Source organism: Delphinapterus leucas, chromosome 19 (genome assembly GCF_059928025.1).
Source record: "Delphinapterus leucas isolate spDelLeu-1000000601 "Yukka" chromosome 19, BTC_Dleu_Yukka2, whole genome shotgun sequence".
NCBI lineage: Eukaryota > Metazoa > Chordata > Mammalia > Artiodactyla > Monodontidae > Delphinapterus > Delphinapterus leucas.
Window position 1 is genome coordinate 52156612 of NC_143147.1, and position 27294 is coordinate 52183905.

The 27294-nt window shown below is 51.7% G+C and overlaps 1 protein-coding gene across 2 annotated transcripts; it reads right to left on the reverse strand.

Moving 5' to 3' along the window:
* Positions 1-201: 201 nt before the first annotated feature.
* On the reverse strand, positions 202-25865 carry MPP3 (MAGUK p55 scaffold protein 3). Of its 2 annotated transcripts, none has more exons than XM_022565193.2 (18): positions 25841-25865; positions 25479-25597; positions 25264-25341; positions 23917-23997; positions 23541-23678; positions 20385-20466; positions 18974-19059; positions 17542-17616; positions 14091-14287; positions 12216-12280; positions 10774-10794; positions 10172-10213; positions 8859-9023; positions 8684-8764; positions 5238-5331; positions 4913-5021; positions 3422-3544; positions 202-1172 (listed from the first exon to the last, which is right to left on the reverse strand). In XM_022565193.2, the coding sequence occupies exons 1-18, from the start codon at positions 25863-25865 to the stop codon at positions 996-998; spliced, it is 1758 nt and encodes a 585-aa protein (XP_022420901.1). In that variant the 3' UTR covers positions 202-995. The 2 variants fall into 2 exon arrangements, with proteins under 2 accessions (XP_022420901.1, XP_089756134.1); XM_089900008.1 differs by having other exon boundaries at positions 23917-24030.
* Between the last annotated feature and the right edge of the window lie 1429 nt (positions 25866-27294).

Consider the following 27294-nt stretch of genomic DNA (forward strand, 5'->3'; position numbering starts at 1 on the left):
AAATAGAATTCTCTGAAGCTAAGATATATCACAAATCCTGTGTGACATTAAGTACTTTTGCTCAGAGACAACCCATCAGGCCCACACTCAGAGTCTATGTACTTTGATTTTGATGGTCAGGACTGATTTATTGCGAATTAGGCATAGTTATGACAGGGGGGAATCATCTGGTTTCCCATGATGTAGCAGGATAGGAGCCCCTATAATCTGAAGGTAGGGACAGGTGAGAACCAAGAGAGCTGTCAGTAACAAGAAAGACAAGTGATGGAATAAAATAAATCAAAGCAAGCAAGCATCAAGTTTCAGAGTCTGAGAATATTTAGAAAAGGCACAAGCAGCCTGACATTCCGCAAGAGTCCCTGAAAACACCACTGTATCATGGAAGAGGACAGTAAATCACGGTGACAGGGGATGGTGCCTTAGTCTGCCAAAAAAGTTGATGAACGCTCACTATTTAGGAAGGCAGAGAACCACATTTTCCATTACCAGGGAAACGCACACTACCGAAAAGGTTAAAATCAACATTTTAGTGCCTGAAGACAGGGGAACGTCAATTGCATGAAAAATCCTCTTGGGTAAAACAACTCAACTTCCAACGAAGCCGGATAAATGAAGTGTCACTCTGTTTATAAAGCTTAAACACCTCTGCAAATTGGTACTGTATACATTCACCACCACCACCCCCCAAAAGACAGTGGCTACTCAACTTTGGTACGGAGAATCAGGGTCAACTTGCCTGTGATACTTTAATGAATAACATGTGTTATTTTGTGATATGCTCCCTTTCGACTTGTATGTTCGGCTCCAAAGGGGTGCAGTGAAAAGCCGCAGACAAAAACTGGCAAAAAACAAGACTCCCCACATAGACTCTTCTTGATAATGGAGTTTATGGAAAATTCTGCCCTTCTTGCTCAAGATTCCTTGATGGTAACATGGGGGAGCCTGGACCAGGTGGTCTTCCGGGTCCCTTCCAACCTGGATGTTCTAGGATACAGTTACCTGACCCAACTAATAGGTACCCAGTGAGTTTCCTTGCTCAGCCTCTCTAAGAGTACTCTGAGCTGGCTGTACGCACTCTGGAGGTCCTCCTTCACCAGCACAGCATCTACCAGGTGCCCGTAATGCTGGTCTATGAAGGCAGCAGAGGCGGCCATCTCTCGCTGCTCCTCATCCTGCAAGGAAAAGGGGCAGTTAGGGAACAACTGGGTTGTTCTCCCCCCAGATAAGAAACCTACAGCCTTGGGCTTCCCTGGTGGCACAGTGGTTGAGAGTCCGCCCGCCGATGCGGGGGACACGGGTTCACGCCCTGGTCCGGGAGGACCCCACATGCCGCGCAGCGGCTGGGCCTGTGAGCCATGGCCGCTGAGCCTGCGCATCCGGAGCCTGTGCTCCGCGACGGGAGAGGCCACAACAGTGAGAGGCCCGCGTACCGCAAAAAAAAAAAAAAAAAAAAGAAACCTACAGCCTTTGTCTTGGGCAGTGTCCAACCTCTCATTTTTAGGTGATGAGTGGATGACTATGGCCCTTGAATAACCAACTGGGTACACAAGAACAGAGCATAGTGATGCTAGCCTATCAAACTTCCAAGTAAGTTCATGGGCGGCAGCCATAAGCATTGTTCAGTCATTCACAAGACATCTGCTGAGGACCTGTTAACTGCGAGCCGCTTCGGGCAGATGCCGATTCTATATCTGTGTGTCTGTATATGTCAATACCACACTTCCTGTCCGAAGGTACGTCCAAACTAGCAGTACTATTGTGTTGCATGGCAATTTGGTTAAATAATTACAGGAAAGAACTAAAAATAGTAGTCACTATATAAAAGCAAAGCAAGCATTTCTGGAATCAACTAGGGGAAAAAGAAGGAGAATAAGTAACTCAAATGCCTTCTGAAGACTCCTAAATTCGTCATGTAGAACTCAGTTCTTCTTTCCGTTTCCTCAAACCAGAGCCCAGCGTTAGCACAGCTGACAAAGCAGAGATATTTAAGAAAGTGCTGGGACAACCCTGACCCAATCCCTCATTTCCTTAGGATACCTGGCTTCTCTAATCAGATTGCTTTCCTGACATCTAACCCTAAGGTCTAGACAGCCAATGATCCCTCCTTTACCCAACCTACCCAGTGTTTTGTTTGCTTCTTCATTCAAATATACCTCTAGTAAGTAGAATTTCAAGCAGGTAGTTCACTGACTATTAGCTTGGGTTTTGGAAGAAAGGAAAGGGGCAGGATCCACACTGAGTAAAACTGCAAAGTGAAATTTGTGGCTGGCATTCACCCACCTCCCCTTCTATCTCCTTCCAGTCCTCTGCTGCTTTCTCGCCTCTGCTTCTAGGGGCTCTGTTTTTATGCTGCCATGGAGGGGGTGAGCTGTCTTCCCCTAAAATGACCCATATTCCAAAATTTTCCCTCCCCCTCTCTGTCACCAATCAAAACCAGACTCCTACTTTAGTGAGAGCATCCATACTTTCAGAAAGTATGTTCTGAAGGTCTAGGAAACAGTTTATGCATGCTACCGCAAGGACAGAAGAGACCTACGGGAAGGCTTAGATAACTTACTTCTTTCCCCCAGGAGGGAAAAACCTAGATTAAATTGGGCAGAGCTTCCCAATTCTATATGGCATCTTGCAGGGCTCCTCTCCTACTCAAAACCACCCTGCAGTGTCCCACTGCTGCCCCTGGATCTTTCATCCCACTTCCCCCACCCCCTTACACACATATATCCTATAGACTGTCTGCCGCTACTAGAGTTTCCCCTCCTCCAGGTACCTTCATTGTTCATCCTGGAAGCATTTATCTATTTAAGAAATTATAGAAGGAACATTCTTTTGCCCCTAAATCACTCAATCTTCCTAATAAATACCTGCCTCTTGAAAGAACTCAAGTAATCTCTAATGGAGTAAAATGTGTGACATTTGTTTTGAAGCTGTCAGTCCCCTGAACCCTTTCCCTGCCCTGTAAAAGTGGAACTCAACCACCTGCAGCTTCAGCAAGAGAGTCACAGTCCTGAGCTGCACATAGGAAAGATTCCCCCATGATGCCCCTTGCCTCCATCTTGGATTAGCTTGCTGGATCTGAAGTTGGTGTTTCAGTTAAAAATTATTTGGGTTCGGCTTAGGAGTTCAACAAATTTTTGTGGTATGTCACACTCAGATCAGGTGCCTGATAGATGTCAGTCCCTTAACTTTCCAACGGGGTGCTTATGTGAGGGAGTGGACGGTGGGGAACCCAGGCAAAGCCACTCCTGTGTGAATTGGGGGGCACTTCTGGCTGCCCCACCCTGAGTCTTCAGATCACATGACCATCTGAGTCTGGCCAACAGGCAAAATGGAAAGATGGTCTTGTGTAGAAGGTATGGGCACCCACATGCAGCTAACGGCCCTTTTAGGCCTTCGGAAGAGAAATGATCAACTTTAAACTTACAAGTGGGGCTGCTGCATCCTCACAAGCTGGGGACATGGGTGGCGTCTTCCTCTTTTCCTGAATTGCAGGCTTTACAAATATAACGTAGGGTTTAAACTCTGAGGTCCTCAGTTGTTGCAGTGCCTGAGAAAGAAAGTTCAGGAATATTATATACTTGGAAAATATTTTATTGTGAAACGCACTTCTTGAATACTCAGTAATGGTGTGCTTCATCACATAACCCCAATGGCAAAGGTCCTGATTATATGGTCATATGACAATGGCCTTCATCCGTGCAGACCACCTGCTCATTTTCCCGCTGGCCTCAGCTGGACCCTGAAGGCTCATTTGCCGAGAACGGAGGTTCCAAAGCCTCAGCTCCGAGAGTTGCCATCTTTCTCAGCTCTGACTACCCTCCGCCAAGCTCTAATTAGCCTTCGTACACCCTTCTCTGCCTGCCTAGTCCTGATGGAAGAACCAGCAGGATTTAATGTGTGTACCTGTTTAGTCAAACGTCATCAGTTTGGACTAATGCAAAATTTGTGCTATCACACAGGCCTCCTCATGATATTCAAAGAAGAAAAGGTTTGCCAAGCAAATGAAGAGACTAAGAGATTCCTTGAAGCAAATTGTAAAGACTTTAGAAGGTTTTCAATATGCAAATCGTCCTGTTAATTAGTGCATTTTATTTATGATGTAAGGGCCTGTATTTGGAAACACTGGTATTAAACTGCTATACGTACAGCTTGCATCCCCTCTAAACCAATAAAATCACTTTTCAAAAAAATTTTTGAAATTCAGACTTTTAATTTCCACTACCAACTCCCAGTAAGTCCAAATTAGTGAGGGTTTTCCTTTCTGGACATAAGGTGCTTTTTGGAATCCGTTTCAAGCCAACTTCCGTAAAATAAAGCCTACAGTGTATGTCATAAAATCAGAGCTCAGCCCCTATTGAGTTCAAGGCTTACAAATTTTTCTCAAAGACAAGGTTAAAAAGACGATTAAGCCCCTGTGGGGTGTGCAGGACTGGAAATGTCTCTGAAGCACTACACAGGGTCAAGTCTGCCCTTTTTCCCTTTCAAACTGCTCTCCTGACCACCTCCCTCAGTGGTTCTCTAAGTGGTTCTCTGATTTCACTTGTCCTCGTCGGGGAAGGGGTGGCCCAGCTTCCACTGGTGCATTTACATCTAAGTCCCTGACTGTCAGGTCATAGTGGACCAGTCGGTGCCACCATCTCCTGCATGATTTACTCCATGCAGAGGTTACTATCTTGGGCCTGTGGGCCACCAAGAGGGTCCCTCCAATTCATGTCATTTTTGTGTATAGAGGTGCACATTTTGGGATACAAAAGCTTTCATTAGATTCTCAAAGGGAGATCCAAGGAAATATTAACCTCTAGTGCTCTGGAATAAAAAGTCCCTGGACTAAGGTCAAATGTTCTGTGAAATGTACAACCCCCTAGTTTATAAAAATTCCATTAACAGGAAATGCCAAACTGGCCCAGGAACTCACATCTGGCTCCACGTCCACCAAACACACTTTGTTTTTGGCCATCACAACCTGAATGGCTTCCAGGCTGGTTCCATAGAGGTTTTCCTTATATTCACCATGCTCCAGGAACCTAGAACAGCACCACAGGGGAAAAGGCCTTCAGCTGCTGAGTTTGCCTGAATTAACACAGAAGGTGAATGGCCCACCATGACTCCCCACTCCTCCTCCCATCCTCTGCTTCCCCTGACTTTTCCAGAAGCCCTCCCAGGAGGTCAAGTGGAAGACTGGACAGATGCAAAGACACACAGCTGCACGGAGGCCCCACTGGTCCATCAAGGAAACGTACTTTTTGTGATGCAAGTCGGCCTCAAACGCTTGCTTAGAGACGAAGTGATATTCCACCCCATCCTCCTCATGGCTCTTCCTGGGCCTGGTGGTATCTGTGAAAGAGAAGAGGGTAGCTGGGCAGAGATGTCACAGCACAGCGAGCCTGTGCCCTCATTCCTGTCCGGAGCTGGTCACGGATTTGTGTACAAACCACCCACTTCCCTCCATCGAGGGTCCCTGTGTGCAGGCACGTCACTGACTTGCACAGCTCTGTGATGTAGGCAAAAGGAGGCCTCCGGTTTTGCAGGTGAGGAAACAGAGGTGCAGAGGTTAAGCACCGTGTGGATGTCCCACGGCTGGGAGCAGAGCTGGGTCGGAACGCTCTCTGTCTCAGGCCAAGCGTATGCCCTTAACCACTCTGCCAAACTGCCTCACTGATGCTGTGGCTTTTAAAGAATCGCCTAAGGAATTCCTAGTCCTCTAGGTTTTATTTCCTAATTGTTTTTCTTTTTGAGAGCCAAGGGGGCAAAAACTCAGTTGACCCTGCTGTATGTTTTAAATTTTTTATTCAATTATTTCTCATCTGGGGAGAAAAGGCATGAAGACAGACAGTCCCCTCGTGGACTAGATGTTTCCGCAAGGCTGGCTCTCACATAATTTTTTTTTAATTAATTAATTTATTTATGGCTGTGTTGGGTCTTCGTTGCTGCGTGGGCTTTCTCTAGTTACGGCGAGTGGAGGCTACTCTTCATTGTGGTGCGCGGGCTTCTCACTGCGGTGGCTTCTCTTGTTGCATAGCACGGGCTCTAGGCGCGCGGGCTTCAGTAGTTGTGGTTCACGGGCTTAGTCGCTCCGCGGCATGTGGGATCTTCCTGGACCAGGGCTCAAACCCGCGTACCCTGCATTGGCAGGCAGATTCTTAACCGCTGCGCCACCAGGGAAGACCCCCTCACACAATTTTTAAACACATAGTGTTTTCCCTCTGATTTCCATAATAGAATCAAGGCACGCACCTCTGGGGAAAATCAGATCCTCCACAGAACAAGAGCACACGTGAAGCAACGCAGAGCTTTTTCCAGAGCATTCCAAAAGAAAAGAGGGGGTCTCAGAGGACAGTGTTTTCTCCCTTGTGGGCCACCCAGGGGATGCTCTGTGCGCCGTGTGACATCTGTGTCCAACCTCTAGCAGAGCTGCTAGGGTCACCTTTCCTGACCGTGTCCTTGCTTTAAAACTTTTATTCACCCACTGATTACATTCTAAACACCTTAGATGAGTATATGAGACCCTCTTAATCAACCCAGCCTCCCACTCAGCTCATCTCCCCCCACATCACCCACACTAACTTCCCCAGTCCCTCCCATTGCTGTACTGGGTCATATTTTGTCCCTTTGCACATGTTGTTCCCTTGGTATAGAGAACTCTTCCTTCTCTGCCTGAAAAACTCCTACTTACTCTTCAAAACCCAGATAAAAGTCACTGCTGCTGGGAAGCCTTCCCTGACTCGCCTGGTTCCTAATAGCAGGGAGAAAGTCACCTATCTGTGGGATGTCTAGAAGCAGGTAGGTCTAGCCATCCAGGTACCCCACCCCCAGAGGATGGGTCTGGAAGTTTCTGAAGGATCCATGTGTGAACAACTTCCACACGCCCTGTTTCAGTCCATCCTTTCAGCCTGGAAGGCTGTGGGCTCCCTAAAGTTCTCCCAGGTCCATCACAGGTGCTTCCAGAATGGCCTCCCCAACCCCCCATGACCCCGCCACCACATCCCTACCACTTCAGGTAGGATTCTGGAAGACAATTCTCATAACCCATAGACTGAGCTATGAGCCCTGAGGCCCAGGGGAGTGATACGGCAAAAGAAAGAATACGTAGGTGCGCTTCCTCGGAATACTCCAGAAAGGTCCCATTACTGCCACCACAGCATCCCTTCTCAGTGGCCATCAGGTGCCCACATTGTATCCCTCTGAGGAAGAGGACTGAGAGTCTCAGAAAGGAACAGCCAAGGACAGGAAGTGGCAAGCAGCAGGTGAGAGGCTGATGTGTGGCCTCAGTAAGAATGTGACTGTGGGGGGATTCCCTGGTGGCACAGTGCTTGAGAATCTGCCTGCCGGTGTGGGGGACGTGGGTTCGAGCCCTGGTCTGGGAAGATCCCACATGCCGCGGAGCAACTGGGCCCGTGAGCCACAACTACTGAGCCTGCGCGTCTGGAGCCTGTGCTCTGCAACAAGAGAGGCCGCGATAGTCAGAGGCCCGCGCACCGCGATGAAGAGTGGCCCCCGCTCGCCGCAGCTAGAGAAAGCCCTCGCACAGAAACGAAGACCCAACACAGCCAAAAGTAAATAAATAAATAAATAAACTACGATGGTTTATTTAAAAAAAAAAAAAAGAATGTGACTGTGGGGACTTCCCTGGTGGCGCAGTGGTTGAGAATCCGCCTGCCAACGCAGAGGACACGAGTTCGAGCACTGGTTCTGGAAGATCCCACACGTTGAGAAGCAACTAAGCCCGTGCGCCACAACTACTGAAGCCCATGCACCTAGAGCCCGTGCTCCGCAACAAGAGAAGCCACCGCAATGAGAAGCCTGCACACCGCAACAAAGAGTAGCCCCCACTCACCGCAGCTAGAGTAAGCCGGCGCATAGCAACGAAGACCCAACGCAGCCAAAAAATAAATTAAATTTAAAAAAAAAAAAAAGAAGAATGAGACTGGGGCAGGTTGCCTGGGTTTGAATCTTGGCTCCACCACTTACCAACTGTGTGACACTGGACAAGTTACCTAACCTCTCTGAGCCTCAGTGTCTTCCTCTGTATGGGATGATGATGATCCTCTTCTCAGGGATACTGGGAAGGCTGGCCAAGCTACTGCACATAAAAGCTCTTGGTAGAGCTCCTAGCTACTGCACATCACATTCAGAACCAGGACTTCTGCCTACTGGATTTCAGCATCTCCAGCTGCCTCTGGACTCAGGAGTGTACACAGCCACCCTGCTGGACTGGATCCAGCTGCAGGCGGAGTGCCCGAGCAACACTGCTCAAGGGCTCTCTGGCTTCCCCAACCTACTCTCTTGCCCAAGCAGAGAGCAGGGGCCATAGGAGTCAGAGTCATTGGGAAGAGGAGGCTGAAATACACCCACTGCTGGGGGCCCCTTGGTGTTGGGCTGAAGTTGCCACTTTACCTGCAATGAGCTCTAGACTCACCTCCCATCCCAGGCAAGAGCCAGGCAAGTGGTCCTCCAGTTACTGCCTCAGAGGGTCCTAGTGGACCACTGAGAGTGGGTCTCTTCCCATCATGCCTAGGTCCCCTGATGTGCCTATAGCAGGCAGTGCCTGGCAGTCCTTCAGACCCAAAGTAAGGATGAAGATGGATACATGGAGTCAAGTCCCCAAGAAATATTCATGTGCAGACATGCTTGCACACACACATACACACACACACACACACACACACACACACACGAGCCCTCTTACGTGGAACAGCAACACCAAAGTGCTGTGGGTTCTCTGCCACGACCTTCTGCTTCAGCTCGTGCAGTCGGGCTCCCAGAGACCCTGGGAAACAAAGGAAAGGCTGCAAGGTCCCTGCTGAGCTCCCTCCCCACCCCTCCAGGGAGAAACCAGCCCATTCTCTGGAGACGTCACCTACCGATCAGAACCACCAGGCGGGGCTGCTCGCCGGGCTGGTGCTGGTACCTGGTCACCTCCTCGTAGGTCGGCAGCTTCGGAGACCCGGCCACTGCAGATGTCTTTCCTTCCTGCGGGCTTCCCAGTCTCTCCCTGCGGCCCAGCCGGAAGCTCCTCCGAAGACCAGCTTGGGGAGAAGGGCAGGGGGACACTGCGGCATTTGTCCCAGTATCTCCCCATAGACTTTCTCTACCTGGTCAGACCTGGAGGTGGGACTGAGACCCACGGGCCTCTCCCAACCACCTTCTGCTACAGGAAGGGGTTGATCGGGACGTACGGTAATACGACGAAAGGGCGATTACCTGGCGTCCAAAATTTAGGGTTCAAGGCTACTGCTTTACTTGGTATGTGACTGACCTCAGGCAAGTCATCACCCCTCTGCGCCTCAGTCCCTTATCCATGAAAGGGAATCCAAATCTACAAAGGCAACGGGTGCTCCTAGATTGGATCCTGGATCGGGGGAAATGCTCTAAAGGACATTATTGGGACTACTGGCAAAATTTTGATATGAACACCATATTAAATAATAGAATTGTATGCCTGTTAAATTACAGGAATTTTTTTTAAAGATAAATAAAATAAGAAATAAATTCCCAGAATTTGATAATAGCCCTGGGTTATATAAGAAGATGTCCTTGTCCTTAGGGGACACACGCTGAGCTATTTAGGAGTGAAGGGACATGACGTCCACAACTCTTAGTGACTCGGGGGGAAGAGGGTTAAATGTGTACGTGCAGAAAAAGGGAATGATAAAGCTAATATGGCAAAGCGTTAACATCCGGGGAATCTGCGTGTAGCGTATATGGGAGTTCTTTGTACAATTCTCACAACTTTTCAGTAAGTTTGAAATTGCTTCTGAACGAAAAGTTTAAAAACCCTTCGCCTGTCTCTAAGGCCTTTGAAAAGATTTACCAAAATAAAAGAAGTGAAGGTACTTTGGAGATCGATAAAAGGCTCCATTGTTGTATGGGGGTGGCAGAAACACTGAATCAACTACGATTGAGATTATGGTAATAATAAAATCAGTAGTAATGTAGGGGTCCTGCCAGGCCACTGCTCCCAGTGGCTGGGTGAAAGTTGGGGTGGGGGACCCCAGGCCTGGGCAGGCTCAGCCCAGCCTCTGGCAGACACAGACTGAAGGAAAATGTGGGTCCCACAGACTCAGCTGCTCTTGAGGGGTTCCTGGGCTTGGATCACCTCTCCCTGACCCAGGAGCCCACGGTGGTCTGTGCATGGGCGGGGGGGGATCTCGGGGGGAGAGCCCCCATTACTTACCCACATAGTGTCCTTTGAAATATCCCTCACAGTCACGGGTCTCTGGGGACCAAACAGAGAGAGGGAGGCCAGTGAGCCATGCTGGACACATGCCCCAGCCCGGAGGTACCCAGGCCCCAGATGGCCAGGCAGAGCCCTCTGGGATGGAGTCTCGGGGGGCCCAGGACAAATGCCATGTCCCGGCCACCCCAGGTAAACAAGTTCCTCTGTTTCACCCAGTTCTCCATGCTTAGGCCACAAACAGCCTTTCCAGGCCTGGCTGGGGTTCTGGGCCAGCAGACCTCGTTCCAGCCCCTCAGAGTTAGGATCAGTGAGAATAAGGAGGGGAGATTCACTCGCCCTGCCCTACCGCTACCCAGCCGGGTCACGTGGTCATCCCAGCCAAAGTCCAGGGAGGGCCGGGCCCCACGTGCCCACCAGCTCTGCAGGCCTCAAGGAGCAGGTCGGTCCAGCTGGCAGAGCAGGGAGAGGGGTGCCAGGAGCCAGAGGGGCACAGCAGCCCCAGAGTGGGGTGGCAGAAGGGAGAACAAGCCCCTCCAGCCCCAGACACTCTACAGAAAAGGGGCCTGTCCATGCACACAGGGGACAAATACTGGGCCTACCTTCGTCACAAGGCTGATCACCTGCGGTTTGCACAAAAGACAGATGGAGCAGCGTTAGCGGAGGGGAACCGCGAGGCCCTGTGGCCCAGAGGCAGCCGCAGCCTCGGGTGCCTCAGGAGCCCTCCATCTGTCCCCTCTTTCTTTCCTCCAACAAACCCGAGATCTGAGCTGCGGTGCATTATTAAACCAATACTTGCTCTAATTAGTCCTCCTGTGTGTGTCTCATTAGCGGCCCAAAGAAAGCCAGATCTTCACTGGCATAAGCAGCCTCAGGGCCAATTTACTCTGCAGCCCCTCCGACCTGAGAGCAAGCCTGGAAAGGCGGCTGTTGGCAGTGGCCACCCAGCCAAGGGAGCAGCTCGCCCTAGGATGCCTGCAGCGGGACCAGGACCTGCTCTCTCTTCTCTTGGGTTTGAGACTCTCCTGGGCAAATGCAGGTGCCAGACGACAGAGTGGCACAGCGCAGGGCTGCGGGCCAGCTGTGCTCCATTCATCTGGCATTGTTCTGGCGCCCCACTTGGTTCCAAGCCCCCCCCTTCCCCCCTAACCCCTGACCCCCAGCTAGGGAGGCCATACCCTGGGGAAGCTTCCTCTCCATACGGGGCTCTAACCTGGGGGCTCTGATCACAGGCCCTCTGGAAACCTGACCCCAGCCCCACTCCCTTGACTTCATGAGCCTCTGTTTAATCGTCTTGGCAAAAGGGATGCCCTGACTCCACTAATACCCAGGGCTGTTGTGATGATTAAAAGGCAAGAAGGTAGGTGAATGTGTTTTCTAAAAGGTAAGTGATGCACAGAGTAGGGTTACTAGACAAAATACAAGACGCTCTGTTAAATGTGAATATCAGATAAACAACAAATAATTCATTAGTATAAGTATGTCTCAAATATTGCATGGGATATACTTATACTAAAAACCCATTCATTGTTCATCTGAAATTCGAATTTAACTGGGCAGCCTTTATTTTTATTTGCCAGATTTGACTGCTGACTCAGAGGCACGGGATTGCTCACAGCCATCTCCATTCCCTTCCGACATCAGTGGTTCTTAAACTGTCAGGGTCAGAGAGCCCCTTGGGGATCTAATGAAAGCTGTGGAGCCTCTCCCAGACACAGACACACAGATACACAACACACACACACACACACACAGTTTGCACAAAATTTTGGGAGCAGTGTTACCATGCCCCCGCAGTGTCATCTATGGGCCCCAAATATAGTGGCTCCTCTCCAGGGAATAGCTCTCCGCAACCTACCCCCATTTCCCTTCTTCATCCCTCTCCCCAGCCCCTCCTCCCTCAGGAGGCCTGAGAGCTCAGACAGGACCCTCGGTGCCCCCTCCAGCCCAGTGCTTGCTTCTTCCCCACACGAAGCCCCAGAGCCCTAACCCCAGCCCCTCCCTGAACTGCTTCCCTGAAGTGCCATCCTGCCAGTCTACTCACACGGGGGCTTCTTGAGGCTCTGGGGGCTCGGCAGGGTGCCCGTGGCTCTCCGGTAGCTTAGTCGCCTGTGCGGACACAAGGGGATGGGCAGGCCCATGAGCTGGACCAGAGAACCAGTCATAGGGAACCTTCTGGAAAACTCAGGGAAACCGAGGCCTGGAACCCACAGGTGGGGATAGCCTGGCACTCCAAGGGCCTCCTGCTTCACACTGAGTTCCAGTGAAGAGGGACATTTTCACAGGTTCTCACTGGTTCATGAGGAAGAAACTGAGTTTCTTGCTCTGGGAGAAGCTTTTCCAGCCCAAGATGGTCACACACAGGGGTACAGCCCATGGTCAGCAGTTGGTCGTTACTTTCCCATGGCTGATTCTCAAGGAAAGGAGGCACCTTCTCCAAACTCACCCGGCCTCCCCATCTCTGAGGAAGTTGGAAAACAGCAGAGCGACTCCCAGGAGAAGCCGAGGGTGAAAGTGACCCTAATTTAATGCCCTTCCCCACCCACCCTAGCCCAACAGAGAGCTCAGCCTGGCACATTATTCAATGCGTCCCTGGGTGGAGAAGCCACCTCCAAGGCCTCTTTGAGCTGAGAAAACACCCAGGGCTCCTAGAGGTCTCTAGATTTCCACATTTAAATGCAGCTAAAGAGCCTTCCCCCAAGACCTGTGAAGCCAAAGATGCAGATGGGTCTGAGGCTCCCCTGAGGAAATAAAGCAGCAGTTCTCAAACTTCAGCTCCTCAGATTCATCTGGAATATCTGTTAGAACACAGAGCTCAGGGTCTGCCCCTGGAGTCTCTGATTCAGCAGGCCTGGGGCAGGGCCCAGGCAGGGATTGGCATTCTAACAAGTTCCCAGGGGATACTGATGCACCTGGTCTGAGGACCACACCAGGAGGGCCACTGAAACAGATGAACCCTGAGGTCTGTTGCTACAGCATCATTCCACACCCCAAAAATGGAAGAGGGCTACAAACCCCAGGGGAGGCTTGCAGGTGTAAGTGCCACACCCTCTGAGCCAGGATTTACACTTTGGGCAAGCTATCCTAAGGAAACAAGTTGAAATATAAGGAACAGTCTATGTGCACCATAATTATTTGCACATAGACTGTAGCAGTGAAACATTAGAGACAGCGTCAAAGTACAGCCACACGGAGGAAGCAAAGTCACTTAGGTAGGACCCTTCCTCAATGAAGCCTTCCATGCTTGCCCGGACGAGGGCCAACCCTCCTGCTAGGACCTGGCGGGGCCCGGTGTCCTCCTCCCACACACCCATCACATTTATATATAAAGTGTTCATCTGAACCATGGGTGACTTTTCAGCTAAACTGTTAAGCTCCTCCAGGGAAGAAACCATAGCTGCTGCCTGTGAATGAAGAGTACATCTCCTGATGAAATATTATATTACCATTAATTAATAGTACAGAATAATATTATTCTAGAGTAATATAGGAAATGCTCATGTCAAAATGCTAAGCTACCAAAAAAAAAAAAAAAGCAAGACCTCGAATTCTATGTGCACCACTCACATAACAGGCACAGGAAGGAAATAAATCATGTTGTTTAGATAGCAGTGAGGCTTTGGGTAATTTTCTTTTCCTCGTCCTCCTCTTCTGTATTTTTATATTTTATTTCTCAACTTGCCCTAAGTATGCATTATAAAATATACATTAATTTAATAACATAGATTTCCATCTTTCAATACAGCCATCACCACTGATGATGGGAGAAAAAGAGCCAACACAAGCACAATTGGTACTTAGCCCAGAGGACACCCAGTGGGCCCCTCTGGCTGTGCTGGCAGAGATTTGGGGCTTTGTCATGTACTTATGCCTCGGCCACTCCAGAACCACACCCCCTTACAACACACCCCAGACCCACCTTTCCTGGAACTGCTTGGAGGGGATGAGGCCAGCTCGAAGGTTGGTGTCCCCCATTCGCTTGGCCTGCCACCACGTGGGGTCGTCCTGGCTCACCACTTCCAGGACCTGCCTGCGCTGGAAGGGCAGGCCTGCCTCCTGGCAGGGGATGGCCCGGTCCTCCCGAGGGTTGTAGTGGAAGAGGGCCCGCATGAACACCTGCGGTGGAGGGGCTCAGTGAGACAGCCCTTTGCCGTGTAAGCACAGATGTGTCTACGCCACACGGAAAACCAAAGGACAACCACCATTCACAATTAGGAAGAACAAGCAGCCTCAAGAATAGAAAGCTGGGACTTCCCTGGTGGTCCAGTGGTTAAGACTCTGTGCTCCCAATGCAGGGGGCCCAGGTCCAATCCCTGGCTGGGGAACTAGATCCCGCCTGCCGCAACAGAGATCCCGCGCATGGCAATTAAGACGCGGCGCAAATAACTATTTATTTATTTACTTATTTATGTTAAAAAAAAAAAGAATAGAAAGTTAATCAGAAACCCACCGCACCGATTTTCTTAGTGTTCTTCAACCATTTTCAATGTCCCAGTTGGGAAATCCATCAAGAAATCAGAAAATGAATAGCTGGGCCCCATGAATTTCCCTTTCCAACCTAAACATCTCCTTATTGGCCTGATCTGCTATCCTCACAACAGCCTCTCAGCCTACACAAAGCAACCATTAGTCCCGGGAGCAAAAAGTAAAGTCAAGCACAATTTCTAACTCAAATGTTATTTCTGATACGCTAACTGCCCCTAACGATGTCAGCAGCCATCTGTACATAGGTAATCTAGATGTTTTGATAAGAACACAAACATCAGTGAAACTACTGTTACCAACTCCTCATCATCACTTTTCAGTGGGTAACTGACAGCTACATCTTTGACAGCTCAATCCTGCCTCATCTGTCACGCACTTAGCCAACCCCCAACTCTCCCCTTTACCCTGAAGTCATCCCTCTAGAGAAGAGGATGGGAAGACATAGCGTTGTGTCACACTTCTTCGTTCTCTTCTATAATTCAGAGGCATGGATTTATTTATTTCTATTTCTAGATCATTACAGCCCAATAACTTTAACAGCAAATAGGGGAAAAAAAAAAAAAAAAAGGCCAGAGGGTTTCCTTAGACAAATCCAAATCATATTCCTTTATGCGCCAAGCAGAAAAGACGCAGTTTGACAATAGTAAGAAATTTCTGGCATATATTATGAGGACAGATACCCTCATTTAGCCACAGATGTTACCAGGGTCCCAGGCACTCTGAAGAAAGCATAATCTTAAATGGTCAGCCGTGATCAAGCATCTAGCTCAAAGAAAAATATTTAGAAAGGATGGTCTCAGAGACAGGCTACCCATTTTGTCCTATAGGAAAACCAAGTCCTCTCCCTGTATCAAGTTAGAACCTGCAAAAGCTGCCTATGGAGACCATATTAGCTTGTCCCAGGAAGAACCACTTCCATCAGGTATTACGTGTGCCCTGGGATTCAACTGAAGGTGCAAATAAGAAACAGTCATATAAAGATGATTTCTTCATTTGCCATAAAAAACTGTCAAATACATTGTCCACTGTTAATCGCCATTCATCAAAATATTTATTGACGGGGCTTCCCTGGTGGCGCAGTGGTTGAGAGTCCGCCTGCCGATGCAGGGGACACGGGTTCGTGCCCCGGTCCGGGAAGATCCCACATGCCGCGGAGCGGCTGGGCCCGTGAGCCATGGCCGCTGAGCCTGCGCGTCCGGAGCCTGTGCTCCACAACAGGAAAGGCCACAACAGTGAGAGGCCCGTGTACCGCAAAAAAAAAAAAAAAATTATTGACATCTACTCTGTGCCAAGCGCTGTAATGTCCCATCTTTCATGCGGGCTGGGAATTAGCTTTCTTGAAAAATTGGCATGCTGCCTTCCATACTCTGATGAATTCCGTTCATTATTGTAATTCATTACGTTCTCCTTTTTGCCTTGGCTGCCAGAAAGGGCAGGTCCAAGTTCATTGGGAAATAAAAGTAATGCCCTCTTCCATCGTCCCTACCCCCACTTCAGCTCAGGGCTTGACAATGTCTCACCTGGGCTTTCACAACAGACTCCTACCAGGTGCCCTAGCCCCGGTCTCCACCCTCCTCTACTCACTGCCCCAGGGAACTTTCTAAAACACAAATGTGGTTGTATCACTTCCCTCTTAAAAAAAAAAAAAACGAAAAACCTTTAAGAGCTTCTCACCGCCTATGGGGTTGTAACTTGGGCTGTGGGGGCCCCCCATATCCCCCGGGGCCTTACTTTTTCAGGGCATCCCAGGCTGACTGCCTAATGGCTTTCTCCGGCCACTGGGATCTGCTCTCCCCTAACCTGGCCGGCAGGAACTGCTGGGAATTAACCCCCGGGATGCAGCCTGGTGGGAGTTGGTGTACAGAACCCCCAGATCTCCCAGCTCTTGGCAGGGATGACAGAGGCACGGTCTACAAGGGATACCAAGCTCTGGAGCAGGATTAAGCTCTGGTTGCCCCTGTGGTAACTTGCTGAGAACACACCCTTTGTTGCACTGGCTGCCTTCCTTTCCCCACTCCTGTACTGGTGTTTCCTGGGGTCACCTCCAAATAAACTATTTGTAGTGAATCCCTGTATCAAGAGTCGGCTTCTGAGATCCTAAACTAAGCAGGGATTATGCCAAAACCCTCAACAAAGCATTCAAAGCCATTCAGAAGGTAGCCTTGACCCACCTCCCCAGCACACGCCCCCATCCTCCCCCTGGAGCCCCACCACCGTGCACTTTCTCACTGAGCCCCCCCTACTCCTCTCTGTCATATCTCTGAGCCCCCGCATATGCAGACCCCTCTGCCCACCCTTCCCTCCACCTCCTCTTAACCAGAGAAGTCCCTCTCATCTCCATCTTCCTCAAGCCTCACTTCCAACACCCCTACTGCATGACACCTTCCAAAGTGCCTCTCACTCTGTACAGAATCCTTCCAAAGCGCTTAATCACATAGCAAGGAGAGAATGGCTCCCCAGCCTCCCCTTCTGACCCAGGAATCCTTGAAGTTACTAATCATCCCGGTCTCCAGCATCTGGCTGAGCGCCTGGGCACAGAGGAGGTGCCTACCAAAGGTAGGCTCCACAAGGAATTAAACAAAAGGCAGTTACTTAATTGGTCCCGAAGCCAGAACATTGGGTACCTTCTCCTCCTCTTCACGGCCCTGCTTTTCGACTTCAATTAGAAGAACCTTGTCTTTTATTAGTAAGCTACATCAAATCCTGTTTACAAGAGGCCGGGTACAAACAAATAAATCACTCCGTGACTGAATTACAGGTCTCTACTGGGAGCTTGTTCCGAGGACCAGATGGATGATCTCTTCCCGGATGACTGTTTCAAAGGCTGGGCTGGAGTCCGCCGCCCCCGCTTGACCCCCGCGCCGCCGCCTCCAGCTCCCCCATACCTTGCTGTCCTTCAAGCGGTCCTCCTCCTGGGTGGCTGGGATGATTTTCAGGGTGATGGACCCCTGAGACTGCGCCTGAAAGGAAAGAGCACACAGCCGTATCATCTACCAGATCTGACCCTCCAGGACGTCACGTCTTACTTCCCAGATCTGGAAACTCACGTTCAGAAACAAAGGGGACGTGCTGCCTCCCCTATGACCCACCCTTCTATGGTGGGAGCCGGCTGACTTAACTAAAGCATTTTCATGCGACAAAGGGACAGAAGACTTAAAATGAGAACCCGAGGACAATGCATGCACCAAGTACAGCTCTCCATCCAAAGGGCTGCCATTCTTTCTTTTCTCTCGGGTTATTTTAATAACCTAGTCCAGTTTCATTTTCCTCCTTCCTGCCTCATTTGGGGCTGGTTCCCAAACAGTACTCCCCTCTTTGCTTGCATCTTCCCCAATCTCAGGCCACTGCTACCTTCCCAGGGGTTCCCCTCCCCTCTACTGGAGAGAGGCCCTGCACCCCACATGGGGGGCCCACGGGAAGCACACTGTCAGCCCATGAGAGCACATCTCACCCAATGCCATCCCTGGCTCCGCATCACTCTGGAACACGAGGAAGTCGGTGCCCAGAACCAGGGAAAGGGGAGTGGGGACAGGAAGACTGAAGTGTCTGCCTGTAACCAGGACCCCCTACAGCAGGGGCCTTAAAAAGCGGGCCTCGGAGCTTCAGATCTCATCCCGTATCTGCCCCCCAAACCATCAGAAGTTAGCAAAGACTGTTGTGTTGGGAGAGGATGCCTGAGGATAAAGAGGACAGAACTACGATGGGGGCTTTCTGTAATTTCAGTTTTGACTTGAACCCGCAGAATGGACTGAGAAGGCTGTTTCCATCCCAGCACGTGATCCCCTAGTTGTAAAGTGCTATATCCTCTTCCGGATATTTACATCCTAACGATAACTATGCATTGGTTGAGAAACCATCCCTATCCCTGCTGGACAGGAAGGGAAATGGAAACTCAGACTGATTTGATGACTTGTTCAAGGTTACACAACTGGAAAGTGATGCAGGCAAGATTCGAACCCAGGACCAAGTGACCCCAAAGCCCTTGCTCTGCTGGGCTACAGCCTTTTACTCCATATTCCTCAGCCCTTTGGAAGAGGGGACCCTTTTGAGAGGGTCTTCCAGACGGGTCCTCAGGAAAGAAGGCTGGGGGTAGGGAGGATGGCTGTGCTGAAGAGGGGGTCTGAATGAAGTGGGTGGTCTGGGCGCTCCTTTCCTCCTGTCCCCCACCCTCCATACAGGGCACTCTGTGAGGCCACTTGGCCTGCGGCCTCCCCGTGCAAACAGGGACGCTGGGCCAGATCAGCCCTGGCTCCAGGAAGCGCCCTGCTCTGGGTTTCTGAAGAGCCACCGCGTCCCCAACATGCGCACAGCACAGACCAGAATCTGGCTAATCTCGTCAGGCCGCTTGTGCAGGACCGTGATCCCGTTCACTTCCCGGAGCTCGTCTCCAACGTGGACCAGGCCTAGGAGACACAGGGGCTGACGGTCAGCACGGGAAGGGGGCTGAGGTCCCCAAAGCAGGGAGTTCTGGGCACCACTGGCACCTGCCTGCGGAGCCCACTGCAGGGGAGACGCAATGTTTAAAGACAGTGGACGGGACTGGGATGAACTGAGTTGTCACAGGGTGCCAGGTGCCTCACCTGGCATCCCAGTCTCACAACCACGTGGTGAAACCCCCGGTTTACAAACTGGCAGCTGAGATCCAGAAAAAAAGATGCAGCTTGCCCAAGGCCACACTGCTAAGAAAAAACGGAGCCAGTGCGCAGACGCAGTTACTTTGCTGTAGAAACCCTGTGTTCTTTCTGCTATAGCCTCTGCTTCTTTAAAAATATCATTAACTCTTCACCTTCCTGGATGTACAGACCTGACTCCAAGAATGTCTTTCTCAAATTTTACACGAAAACTTAAGGGCACCAGGGAAGATGGTGTCAAGAGTGTTAGACACACCTGTCTGTTGGCCTCTGCTTTAATGACTAGCATCTCTGCATATCGGGCCCTATTTGCCATTCAGTGTGGACACTGGCCCAGAAGCAGCAGAAGGCAGTAAAAGGTACAGAGTCTTGGGCCCACCTGAGACTTGCTGAATCCGAATCTGCGTTTTAAAAAGACACTCAGGCCATTTCCATGCTTGTTAATGTTTGGGAAGCACGGGTCTAGGGGTCCCACCACAATGAGCCCCAGACTTCTGGGGCAACACTCCCCTATGCCAGGAGATTTGCCCCCCAATTTACTTCCTCCCTATACCAGTGATTCTTTCTTTTTTTTTTTTTTTCACGGGCCCAGCCGCTCCGCGGCATGTGGGATCTTCCCAGACCGGGGCACGAACCCGTGTCCCCTGCATCGGCAGGCGGACTCTCAACCACTGCGCCACCAGGGAAGCCCCACACCAGTGATTCTTAACCTGTGCTCCACCTAAACACATCTGGGACATGAACACCCTCCCCTCAGTAACTGTGGCTTGTTAAGGCAACTGGGGTGTCGGAGAAGGGTGTCCCTGCCACCCCAGTTAGGATTTACACCAAGCTTAACTACCACAGTCCTCAGGTTAAGCCAATGCTCAAACCTTTCTGATCAACCTCAAAGTACTCCATGCCTGAGATATTTCCAAACAACTAAATTTTCTACAGAGCTCAGGAAGGAGAAGAGAATTCCAGCCCCACTTCCAGAAAGCAAAGCACATCCCAAACAGGTGAGTGGACAGGAGAGGAAAAGGAGAGCTGTGGCCAAAGGGGGCAGGCTGGGGGACCACGGCCATCACCTCAGCTAGGCCGGCACTGATGCCACTCACCACTCCGGTCTGCTGCGCCCCCTCGCATGATCCTGGCCACCACGACAGCCCCTGAGTGCTCATCCCGCCGGATGGTGGCCCCCTGCATCAGAGACAGAGCAGGCAGGCTCCTGAGAAGCAGCCCTGAACCTCAGACCCCGACTCTCTGGACCCAGCAAAGCCTCCCCCGGCCACCGCCCCATTCCTCCCCCTGCCACCCCAGGGGGCAGATCGGCGGACACCTTTCCAGGGCTGAGGATGAAATAAAACCCACATCTCAAATTAGTATAGCACAGCACTTTACAGGTTAAAGAAGGCAGGAGAATGCTGTCACAATCTCATCTGAGAGATGAGGGACTGGGGCACAGAGAAGGAAAGCAACTTCAAGGTCACCCAGCTTTCTGTGATGCCACACCCACTGCTTTCTCTATTGTACCGCAGCCCTTGCCTCTTGCAAAGACATTTAATAATGAGGAGAATATGTGCCAGCCAATTCCCAACCTGCCCCTAACCAAGCACGGGGTTACCAGGCCTTCTGTTGTTGCCAAGGGGAACCAATTATGCCCCAGCCGGAGCTTCGGGACCAGGATGGGGCCCACGAAGCATGGCAGAGATGATATCTAGGATGAAAAAAGCACTAGCAAGCCCTCAGTTTCGTGCACCACACAGACTGGACGGTGGCGGGGCAGGGCAGCGGTCAGGAGCTGGATGGCCCTGCCGTCTACTAAGACCATGTGCCCTTAGTGAGGGATCCTTATCTTCTCTGCGACTGTTTCGTCTGGGGTGTGGGAAAGCGTTTAACTCACAGGGTTGTTGCGAGGTTGACATCAGGTAACGCATGCAAGGCACTTAGCACACGGTAAGTGCTCAATAAATGCTAACCACTTGTTACTGGCTATACATGCAAACCCACTGGCACACTCATTATTAACTTCATTCAAAGTCTGTAAGATAAATATTGCTGGAAAGAGAAACCAGCAGCTAAAAACCCTACGGCTTCTTGCCACCTAGGCTTTCAAACTTGCCAGCATCTCTATCCATCCTTTCCTCTTTTCCCCATCTCAGGGGAGGGGCTCCTCCTGGCTAGGCTGCCCTCTACCCCCTCCCTCCCTCTCCTGCATTCTCAATGCCCCCTCCTCACTGGCTCCTTCCCCTGGTCCTAAAAATATTATCAAGTCTCTCCCATCATTAAAAAGCTGGCAACCCCATCCAGCAGCCACCGGTCTCCATTCCTTTGGAGCAAGCTTCTCAAAGAGGCAGCACGCATCTGCTCTCTCTGCTTCCTGCCCTCTGACTCACTCCCCGCCTGCCTCCAATGCACCAGCAAAGGCACCGACGACCCGCCAGCTGCCAGCTCGCCACCCTCAGTCTTCTCTCTCTCATCTCCTGTCTGATTCACCCTCCCGCTGGAATGCTCTCTTAGCCTGGGCCCTGGTGACACTTCTCTCCCGGTGCTTCTCACTGACAATTCCTCTCCTTTGCTGAGTCTTCCTCTATACGACTTTTAAATGTTGATTAAAGGGCCAGGGTATACGCTTTACCCCGGTGGTCTCAACCTCTCGGGCGGGGTGGTAACCCCTCCTGGAAGATGGCAGCTGCCAAGTCTGTATCTCTGCACACGTAAGCCTTCACCTCCTGGATATTTCCACTTGTGGGCACACAGGCCTCTTGAATTCAACGGACCCTAAGTTCCTCCTTATAATGGTCCCAGTGCCCACCCATCATCCTAGCTGGACCCCTGGGCCTTACCCAAGATGCCTCCCCAGACTCCTGCCCAAACTGGGGCAGGCACAAAGTGACATTAATTTTATTTCCAAAATATTTCTTGGATTTCTCTTTCCTCTTCCCACAAACCAAGGTCAAGCCCTGTTTCTGAACCTCACGTATTGGCTGCTACCCTCAAATTGGTCCACCGCTTCTGGTCTCACCCTCCAGGCCACTTTCTACTTCGGAGCCAGGGTGATACTTCTAACTGCAAATCTGGCCATTTGGTTCCTCACTTACAACCCTTCAATGGCTCCCCACTGCCTTCAGGATCCAGCCAATCAACTGCGTGTTGTAACCTGGATCTCTCCGCTCTCCCGCTGATCTGGCCTCGCCTCTGTCACACTTTACCTTCAACTCGGCAAGTTCCCTGAATATAGCAGCCCGTTTACCTTCCCATGGCTTTGCTCATGCAGTTCTATGGTGGAATGCCTTTCTTCTTCCTCTTCCTTCTGGAAAACTCCTGTTCCTTTTTTTTTTTTTTTTTAGAATTCAGCGTGCGCATCACCTCTTCCAGGAAACCTCCCAGTCACTACCTCCTGTGAACTCCCAGAGGGCGAGGACTAAGTCTTAAACCTGCCCGCACCCAACACAGCGCCTGGCACACGGGGGGTGGGGGTCACGATACGTTTGCTGAGTGGGTGGATGACTGGCCCATTTTGAAGGTAAGGAAACAGAGGCAGAGGAGAACCGTGGTCTGTTTGCAGAAGCGGCTCATCTGAGGTCACTTGGTGAAAGTTGACAATAAAGAGGGCCAGATGTGGTATTCTCTAGGGCAAGCCCTCAATTCTCTGGACTGCCATTACTTCCCTCCATCTCATAAACAACTCTGTCCCTTTGCTCAGTACATCAGTGCTGAACCAGGACCAAAATGATAACAATCTGTCAGCTGGGGAGAAGAATGGCTGCTGCCCTGAGCTTCCTTGGAATTCAGAACAAGGTTGGCCAACTTTTTCTGGAAAGGGCCAAATGTAAATATTTTATACTTTGTGGGCAACACAGTTTCCATTGAGTCTGCCGTTGCCATGTAAAGGCGGGGCCCCAGACAATATGTACATGAACGGGATGGCTGGGCACCAATAAAACTTTATTTACAAACACTGACAGTGGGCGGGGTTTGGCCCTTGGACCGTAGTCTGCCAACCTCTGGTTCAGAGCTGACGATCAGGGCTGCCCTGCACAGCTGTGCAGGTTCTTGACTGCACAAAGGAGCTTGACCACAGTGGAGGGAAGCTGTAATCACCCAGAGAAAGGGATACTCTGCACACAAAGATGTCACAGGGACTAGTGGCAGCCCTGACAAAGCTGCCATCACTCACTCCGAAGACTTCAGGAGGGTCCTTTCCAGGGTTTCTGGGTGGGTGGAGGTGGGAAACAGGGAGAGGGTGGGGCAGAGAGGTGAGGGCCACATACCAGGGGTTCCTTGTTTTTCACCAGGCGGACAATCTTCACTGATTCTTCATCAAAATCCTCGTCAATATTATCGGGCAGAGGGGGGAGAACGGGGTCAAAATTCTTCTGGGCAACCGTGTCATGTACCATGAGCATGGCCTGTCAGGAAAGCAAGAGAAAAGAAGGGCTGGCCCTAGAGCTTACACGGGTCTGGGGGACCTGGCCGGGCAGTGGTTTGGGGGTCTCAAATCTCATGCCAGAGAGACGACCACCCTGGACGCTGGCGCTGAGGAGCGCTTGCTCAGAAATGTCCTCAGTCTCACGGCCAAGCGCTCCCTCCTGCCCTCATCCCAGGAGACACAGATGTGTGGGTGGCCAGGGACTGCGGCGTGACTACCCTGAGGTGAGGGGTGGACAGCAGCTGGAGCAGTTCCCTCTCGTCACTGTGCATGGAGGCGGCCTGCAGCTCCTCCATCACCTGGGGGGAAAGGAGAGAGAAGGCCACAGATGGCTGTGGGCGCTGCGAGCCTGCTGGGAGTCACCCAGGGGAAACCCTGCTCCCTGGGCCTCAGACCCAAGGGCCCTCCCAGCCACTACTACAGCACCAGGGAGCACTGGACCCTCAGCCACCCCAGGACTGACACTCCCAGGGTAATCGCACCAGAGCTCAGAGACCCTGAGCAGCCTCTAATCCTAATGGGAGTTAACTTATTAAGCTCTTCCTGGGTGCTGTCCGCCTTATGTGGATTACCTCTCACAAGGAACTAGATGGAGCAGGTACTATTATATTGCCATTTCAGAAGTAAGAAGTAAACGAGACAGGTTACATATCTTGCCCAAGGTCGCAAAGCTGGTAAGTGGCACAGGCAGGACTTGAACCTGGGCTTATTTGGCTCTGTTGTCTGTGCCCTTCACCACATTTTCCAGATGGGGAAATCGGGGCTCAGAGAGGTTGAGTCACTTGCTTACGGTCACAGAGTTAGTAGCAGAGGCAGAGCTGAGCCTGGGAGCCTGGCAACCTAACCTGCTCCTAATGGCATTCCACAGCCAAGAAAGGCAGGGGATCTGCCCCGACCCCTCACTAGGCCATCTCCTGGGGTTACGTGAGTTTATTCAGAAGCCAGCCTTAGTAATCAACCGGGACAGTTTTTCCAACCATGCAACACAGCAGACAGGTCCACAAGAAATGAGGAAGGATTCCTTTAAAAAACAAAGCCTGGAAATTCCCTGGCGGCCCAGTGATTAGGACTCAGCACTTTCACTGCTGGAGGCCCGGGTTCTATCTGGGCCAGGGTTCAATCCCTAGTCGATCCTGCAAGCCATATGCGTACAGCAAACAAACAAACAACAACAAAAGTCCAAGAAGCTGCAAGTCCCTGGACGCAGGACTTCACATTGGGCCTCCCCAAAGCAGATACACAATGTGCGTGTTTGAACTGTTCTTGTCGCCAGTTCTCAACCGTTTGGGAACTGTCCTCATCTCACAGCTGGGGAAACAGACTTTCTCAGGAACACAAAGTAAGTGGGCGTCACCATGTCACCATGTCCCCTGGCCCTGTCCAAGACTCACGAGTTCCTCCCTGCCTATTAGGAAGCCCAGGGAGGAGGGGAAGGGGAGAAGACACTCTTCACCTTGGGGCTCCCGAGTCCCGACGTCCCCTCACTAAGCAATGGCATGCAGGCCAGATGAAGGAGCTACAGGTGGGAGGGGGGCTGAGGCCGTAAGGAGAAACCTGGGGCTTACATCCTCGGCAAGGGCCACAGCGCTGTGCAGAACGGGGGTTGGACTTTGCCTCTCGTAATAGCGAAGCTTCTCGTGAATCTGCAAAGACAGCTGATCTCAGGCTGCGGCCTCCCAAGCCAGCTCCCCAGGTTTACCCTGGACATCACACACCCCACCCGCGGCTGTGGGGATGCCTGGGGCTGCAGACCGGGTCATCCACGGGGCAGCATATTTACCTTCATTAAATAATTGAGGCTTTTTTCACTGAAAACATCCCTCAGGAAGCCCATCTCTTCCTTCTGGTTGGAGTCAGGTCTGAGCTGAGAGGTCAGTAGTGCCAGGGTTTCATGCAAACCTGAGGAGAGAGTAAGAAAAACACTGTATAACCAATGCAGTGGGTACTTCCTGCCCCGTGGGACCCCCTAGCGGACCTTCCAACAACACTTCAGCCCTGCTATGTGCACATTTTCTCCCCCAGCTCTCATTCCCGGGGCTTGGAGCTGACACTGGATAGCAGCTGCTTTCTTTGCTGCCCCAGGTTGCTAGGCAGGGTCTTGTCTTCAAGACTGTGGCAGGTCCAGCCCCGGGAGACACTCACCAGAGTCCTCGGACAGCACCGGCATGTCTGTGCCGGTCAGATCTCTGCCTGTGGATTCTGGGAGAAAAAAGAGGGGTGAAACTCCATCAAGCATATTCATTCAACAAACAGTGATTACACATGCACTGTGTCTGTCCGGGGTCAATTTCGGGACAGAAGGGTTGGGAATAAATAATTCTCTGCTCAGTTTTTTCAGAGACGAAGGAAAGAAAACAAAGCCTTGCTGAGTGCTCCCAGTGTGTCAAGCATTGTCCCGGGTGATTTCATATGACATTTTTCTTAATCTGTTCAAAGCCCTGAGGAATTGACACTAATATTCCTATTTTACTGATGAAGAAACAGAAGCTTGGAGGATTCAGTAAATTGTAGGTCAGAATCCATACTCGACTGGCCCTTCCAGGCAGGTCTCAGAGGTGAGAAGTGGCCCCTGGCTGACAGTGGGTGCTCTCCTCCACAGCGCACCCCTCCCCTGTTACCTTCTAAGGGGCCTCACTCAAGTCCCTTGACTGTCAACAAGTACCTGGCTGGGCCTACAACCCTTCCTCCCCCGCCATCCCCAAGCCCCAACCTAAAGGGAGCCTGCCGCCAAAACAGAGCGTATAGAGAGGAGGTGGAGAGATGAGAGTCAGTGTCTACTATGCCGGCGGGGGGAGCCCTGTTTCGGCAGGCCCCCCGACGTGTTCTGCAGCACGTGGACCTCAAAAAGTCCTCCTTCAGAAGGAGATAAGGAGAGTAATGATTCATTCATTCCGCAAACATGGAGCCAGCCCCACAGCGCCCGCCCGAGCCCCGCTGACACCGAGATGCATAAGAATGGTCCCCGGCCCTCCAGCCAACGCCCCGCCCCCCTACGCCAGACTCATCCTCTGGCTCCTTCTAGCTGTGCCCCCCACTCCCACAGGCAGCCAAGCAGAGACTCCAGCTCGCTTTGGGAAGGAACCTGTGGGACCAACAAGGAGCGCGGCTGGGCGAAGGTGAAGGCGAGGCGAGACCTGGGGGGCGCTCGGGGCGGTCTCGGAGGATGCGGAGCGGCAGGAAAAGAGAGGGGCGCACGGAGGAGGGGGTGGGTGCGGAGAGAAGACCGGGGGCCGAGGGGCGGGGACTGAGCCCCCCCGCCAGACCATCACCAAGCTGGGGGCCCCGTGAGCCGCGTGGCTGCCTGGGCATGAGAGGCGGGTCTCAGCCCATCCTCCAGTCCCGCCCGGCCCCTGCGGCTCCGAGCCCCTGGTCCGTCCTCCGCGCGGGTTCCTACCTCGACGCGCCGGGATCTCAGCTCCAGACCGGGAGCCGCGCGGGTGCCGGGAGCCTCGGCCGCCGCTGGCTCCGCCTCCCCGGCCCCTCCCTGCCACGGCCGCGCTGGCGGGGGCGGAGGAGCCGGAGGAGGCAAGGCACCGGGAGGAGGAGGGGGAAGGGGGCGCGCCGGGAGGAGGGGGAGGAGCGGAGGGTCCCCGCGG

Bases quoted from the DNA above. Each gene is read 5' to 3' on its own strand.
- MPP3 (XM_089900008.1), bottom strand. From the start codon at position 25,865: ATGCCGGTGCTGTCCGAGGACTCTG. The intron at 12,281-14,090 runs GTGGGTCTGGGG...GTGTCCGCACAG, and splicing joins TCCAAGCAGTTCCAGGAAAG to GCGACTAAGCTACCGGAGAG. The intron at 9,024-10,171 runs GTAAGTAATGGG...CTTCTCCCCAAG, and splicing joins TTTCAAAGGACACTATGTGG to CTGGTCTTCGGAGGAGCTTC.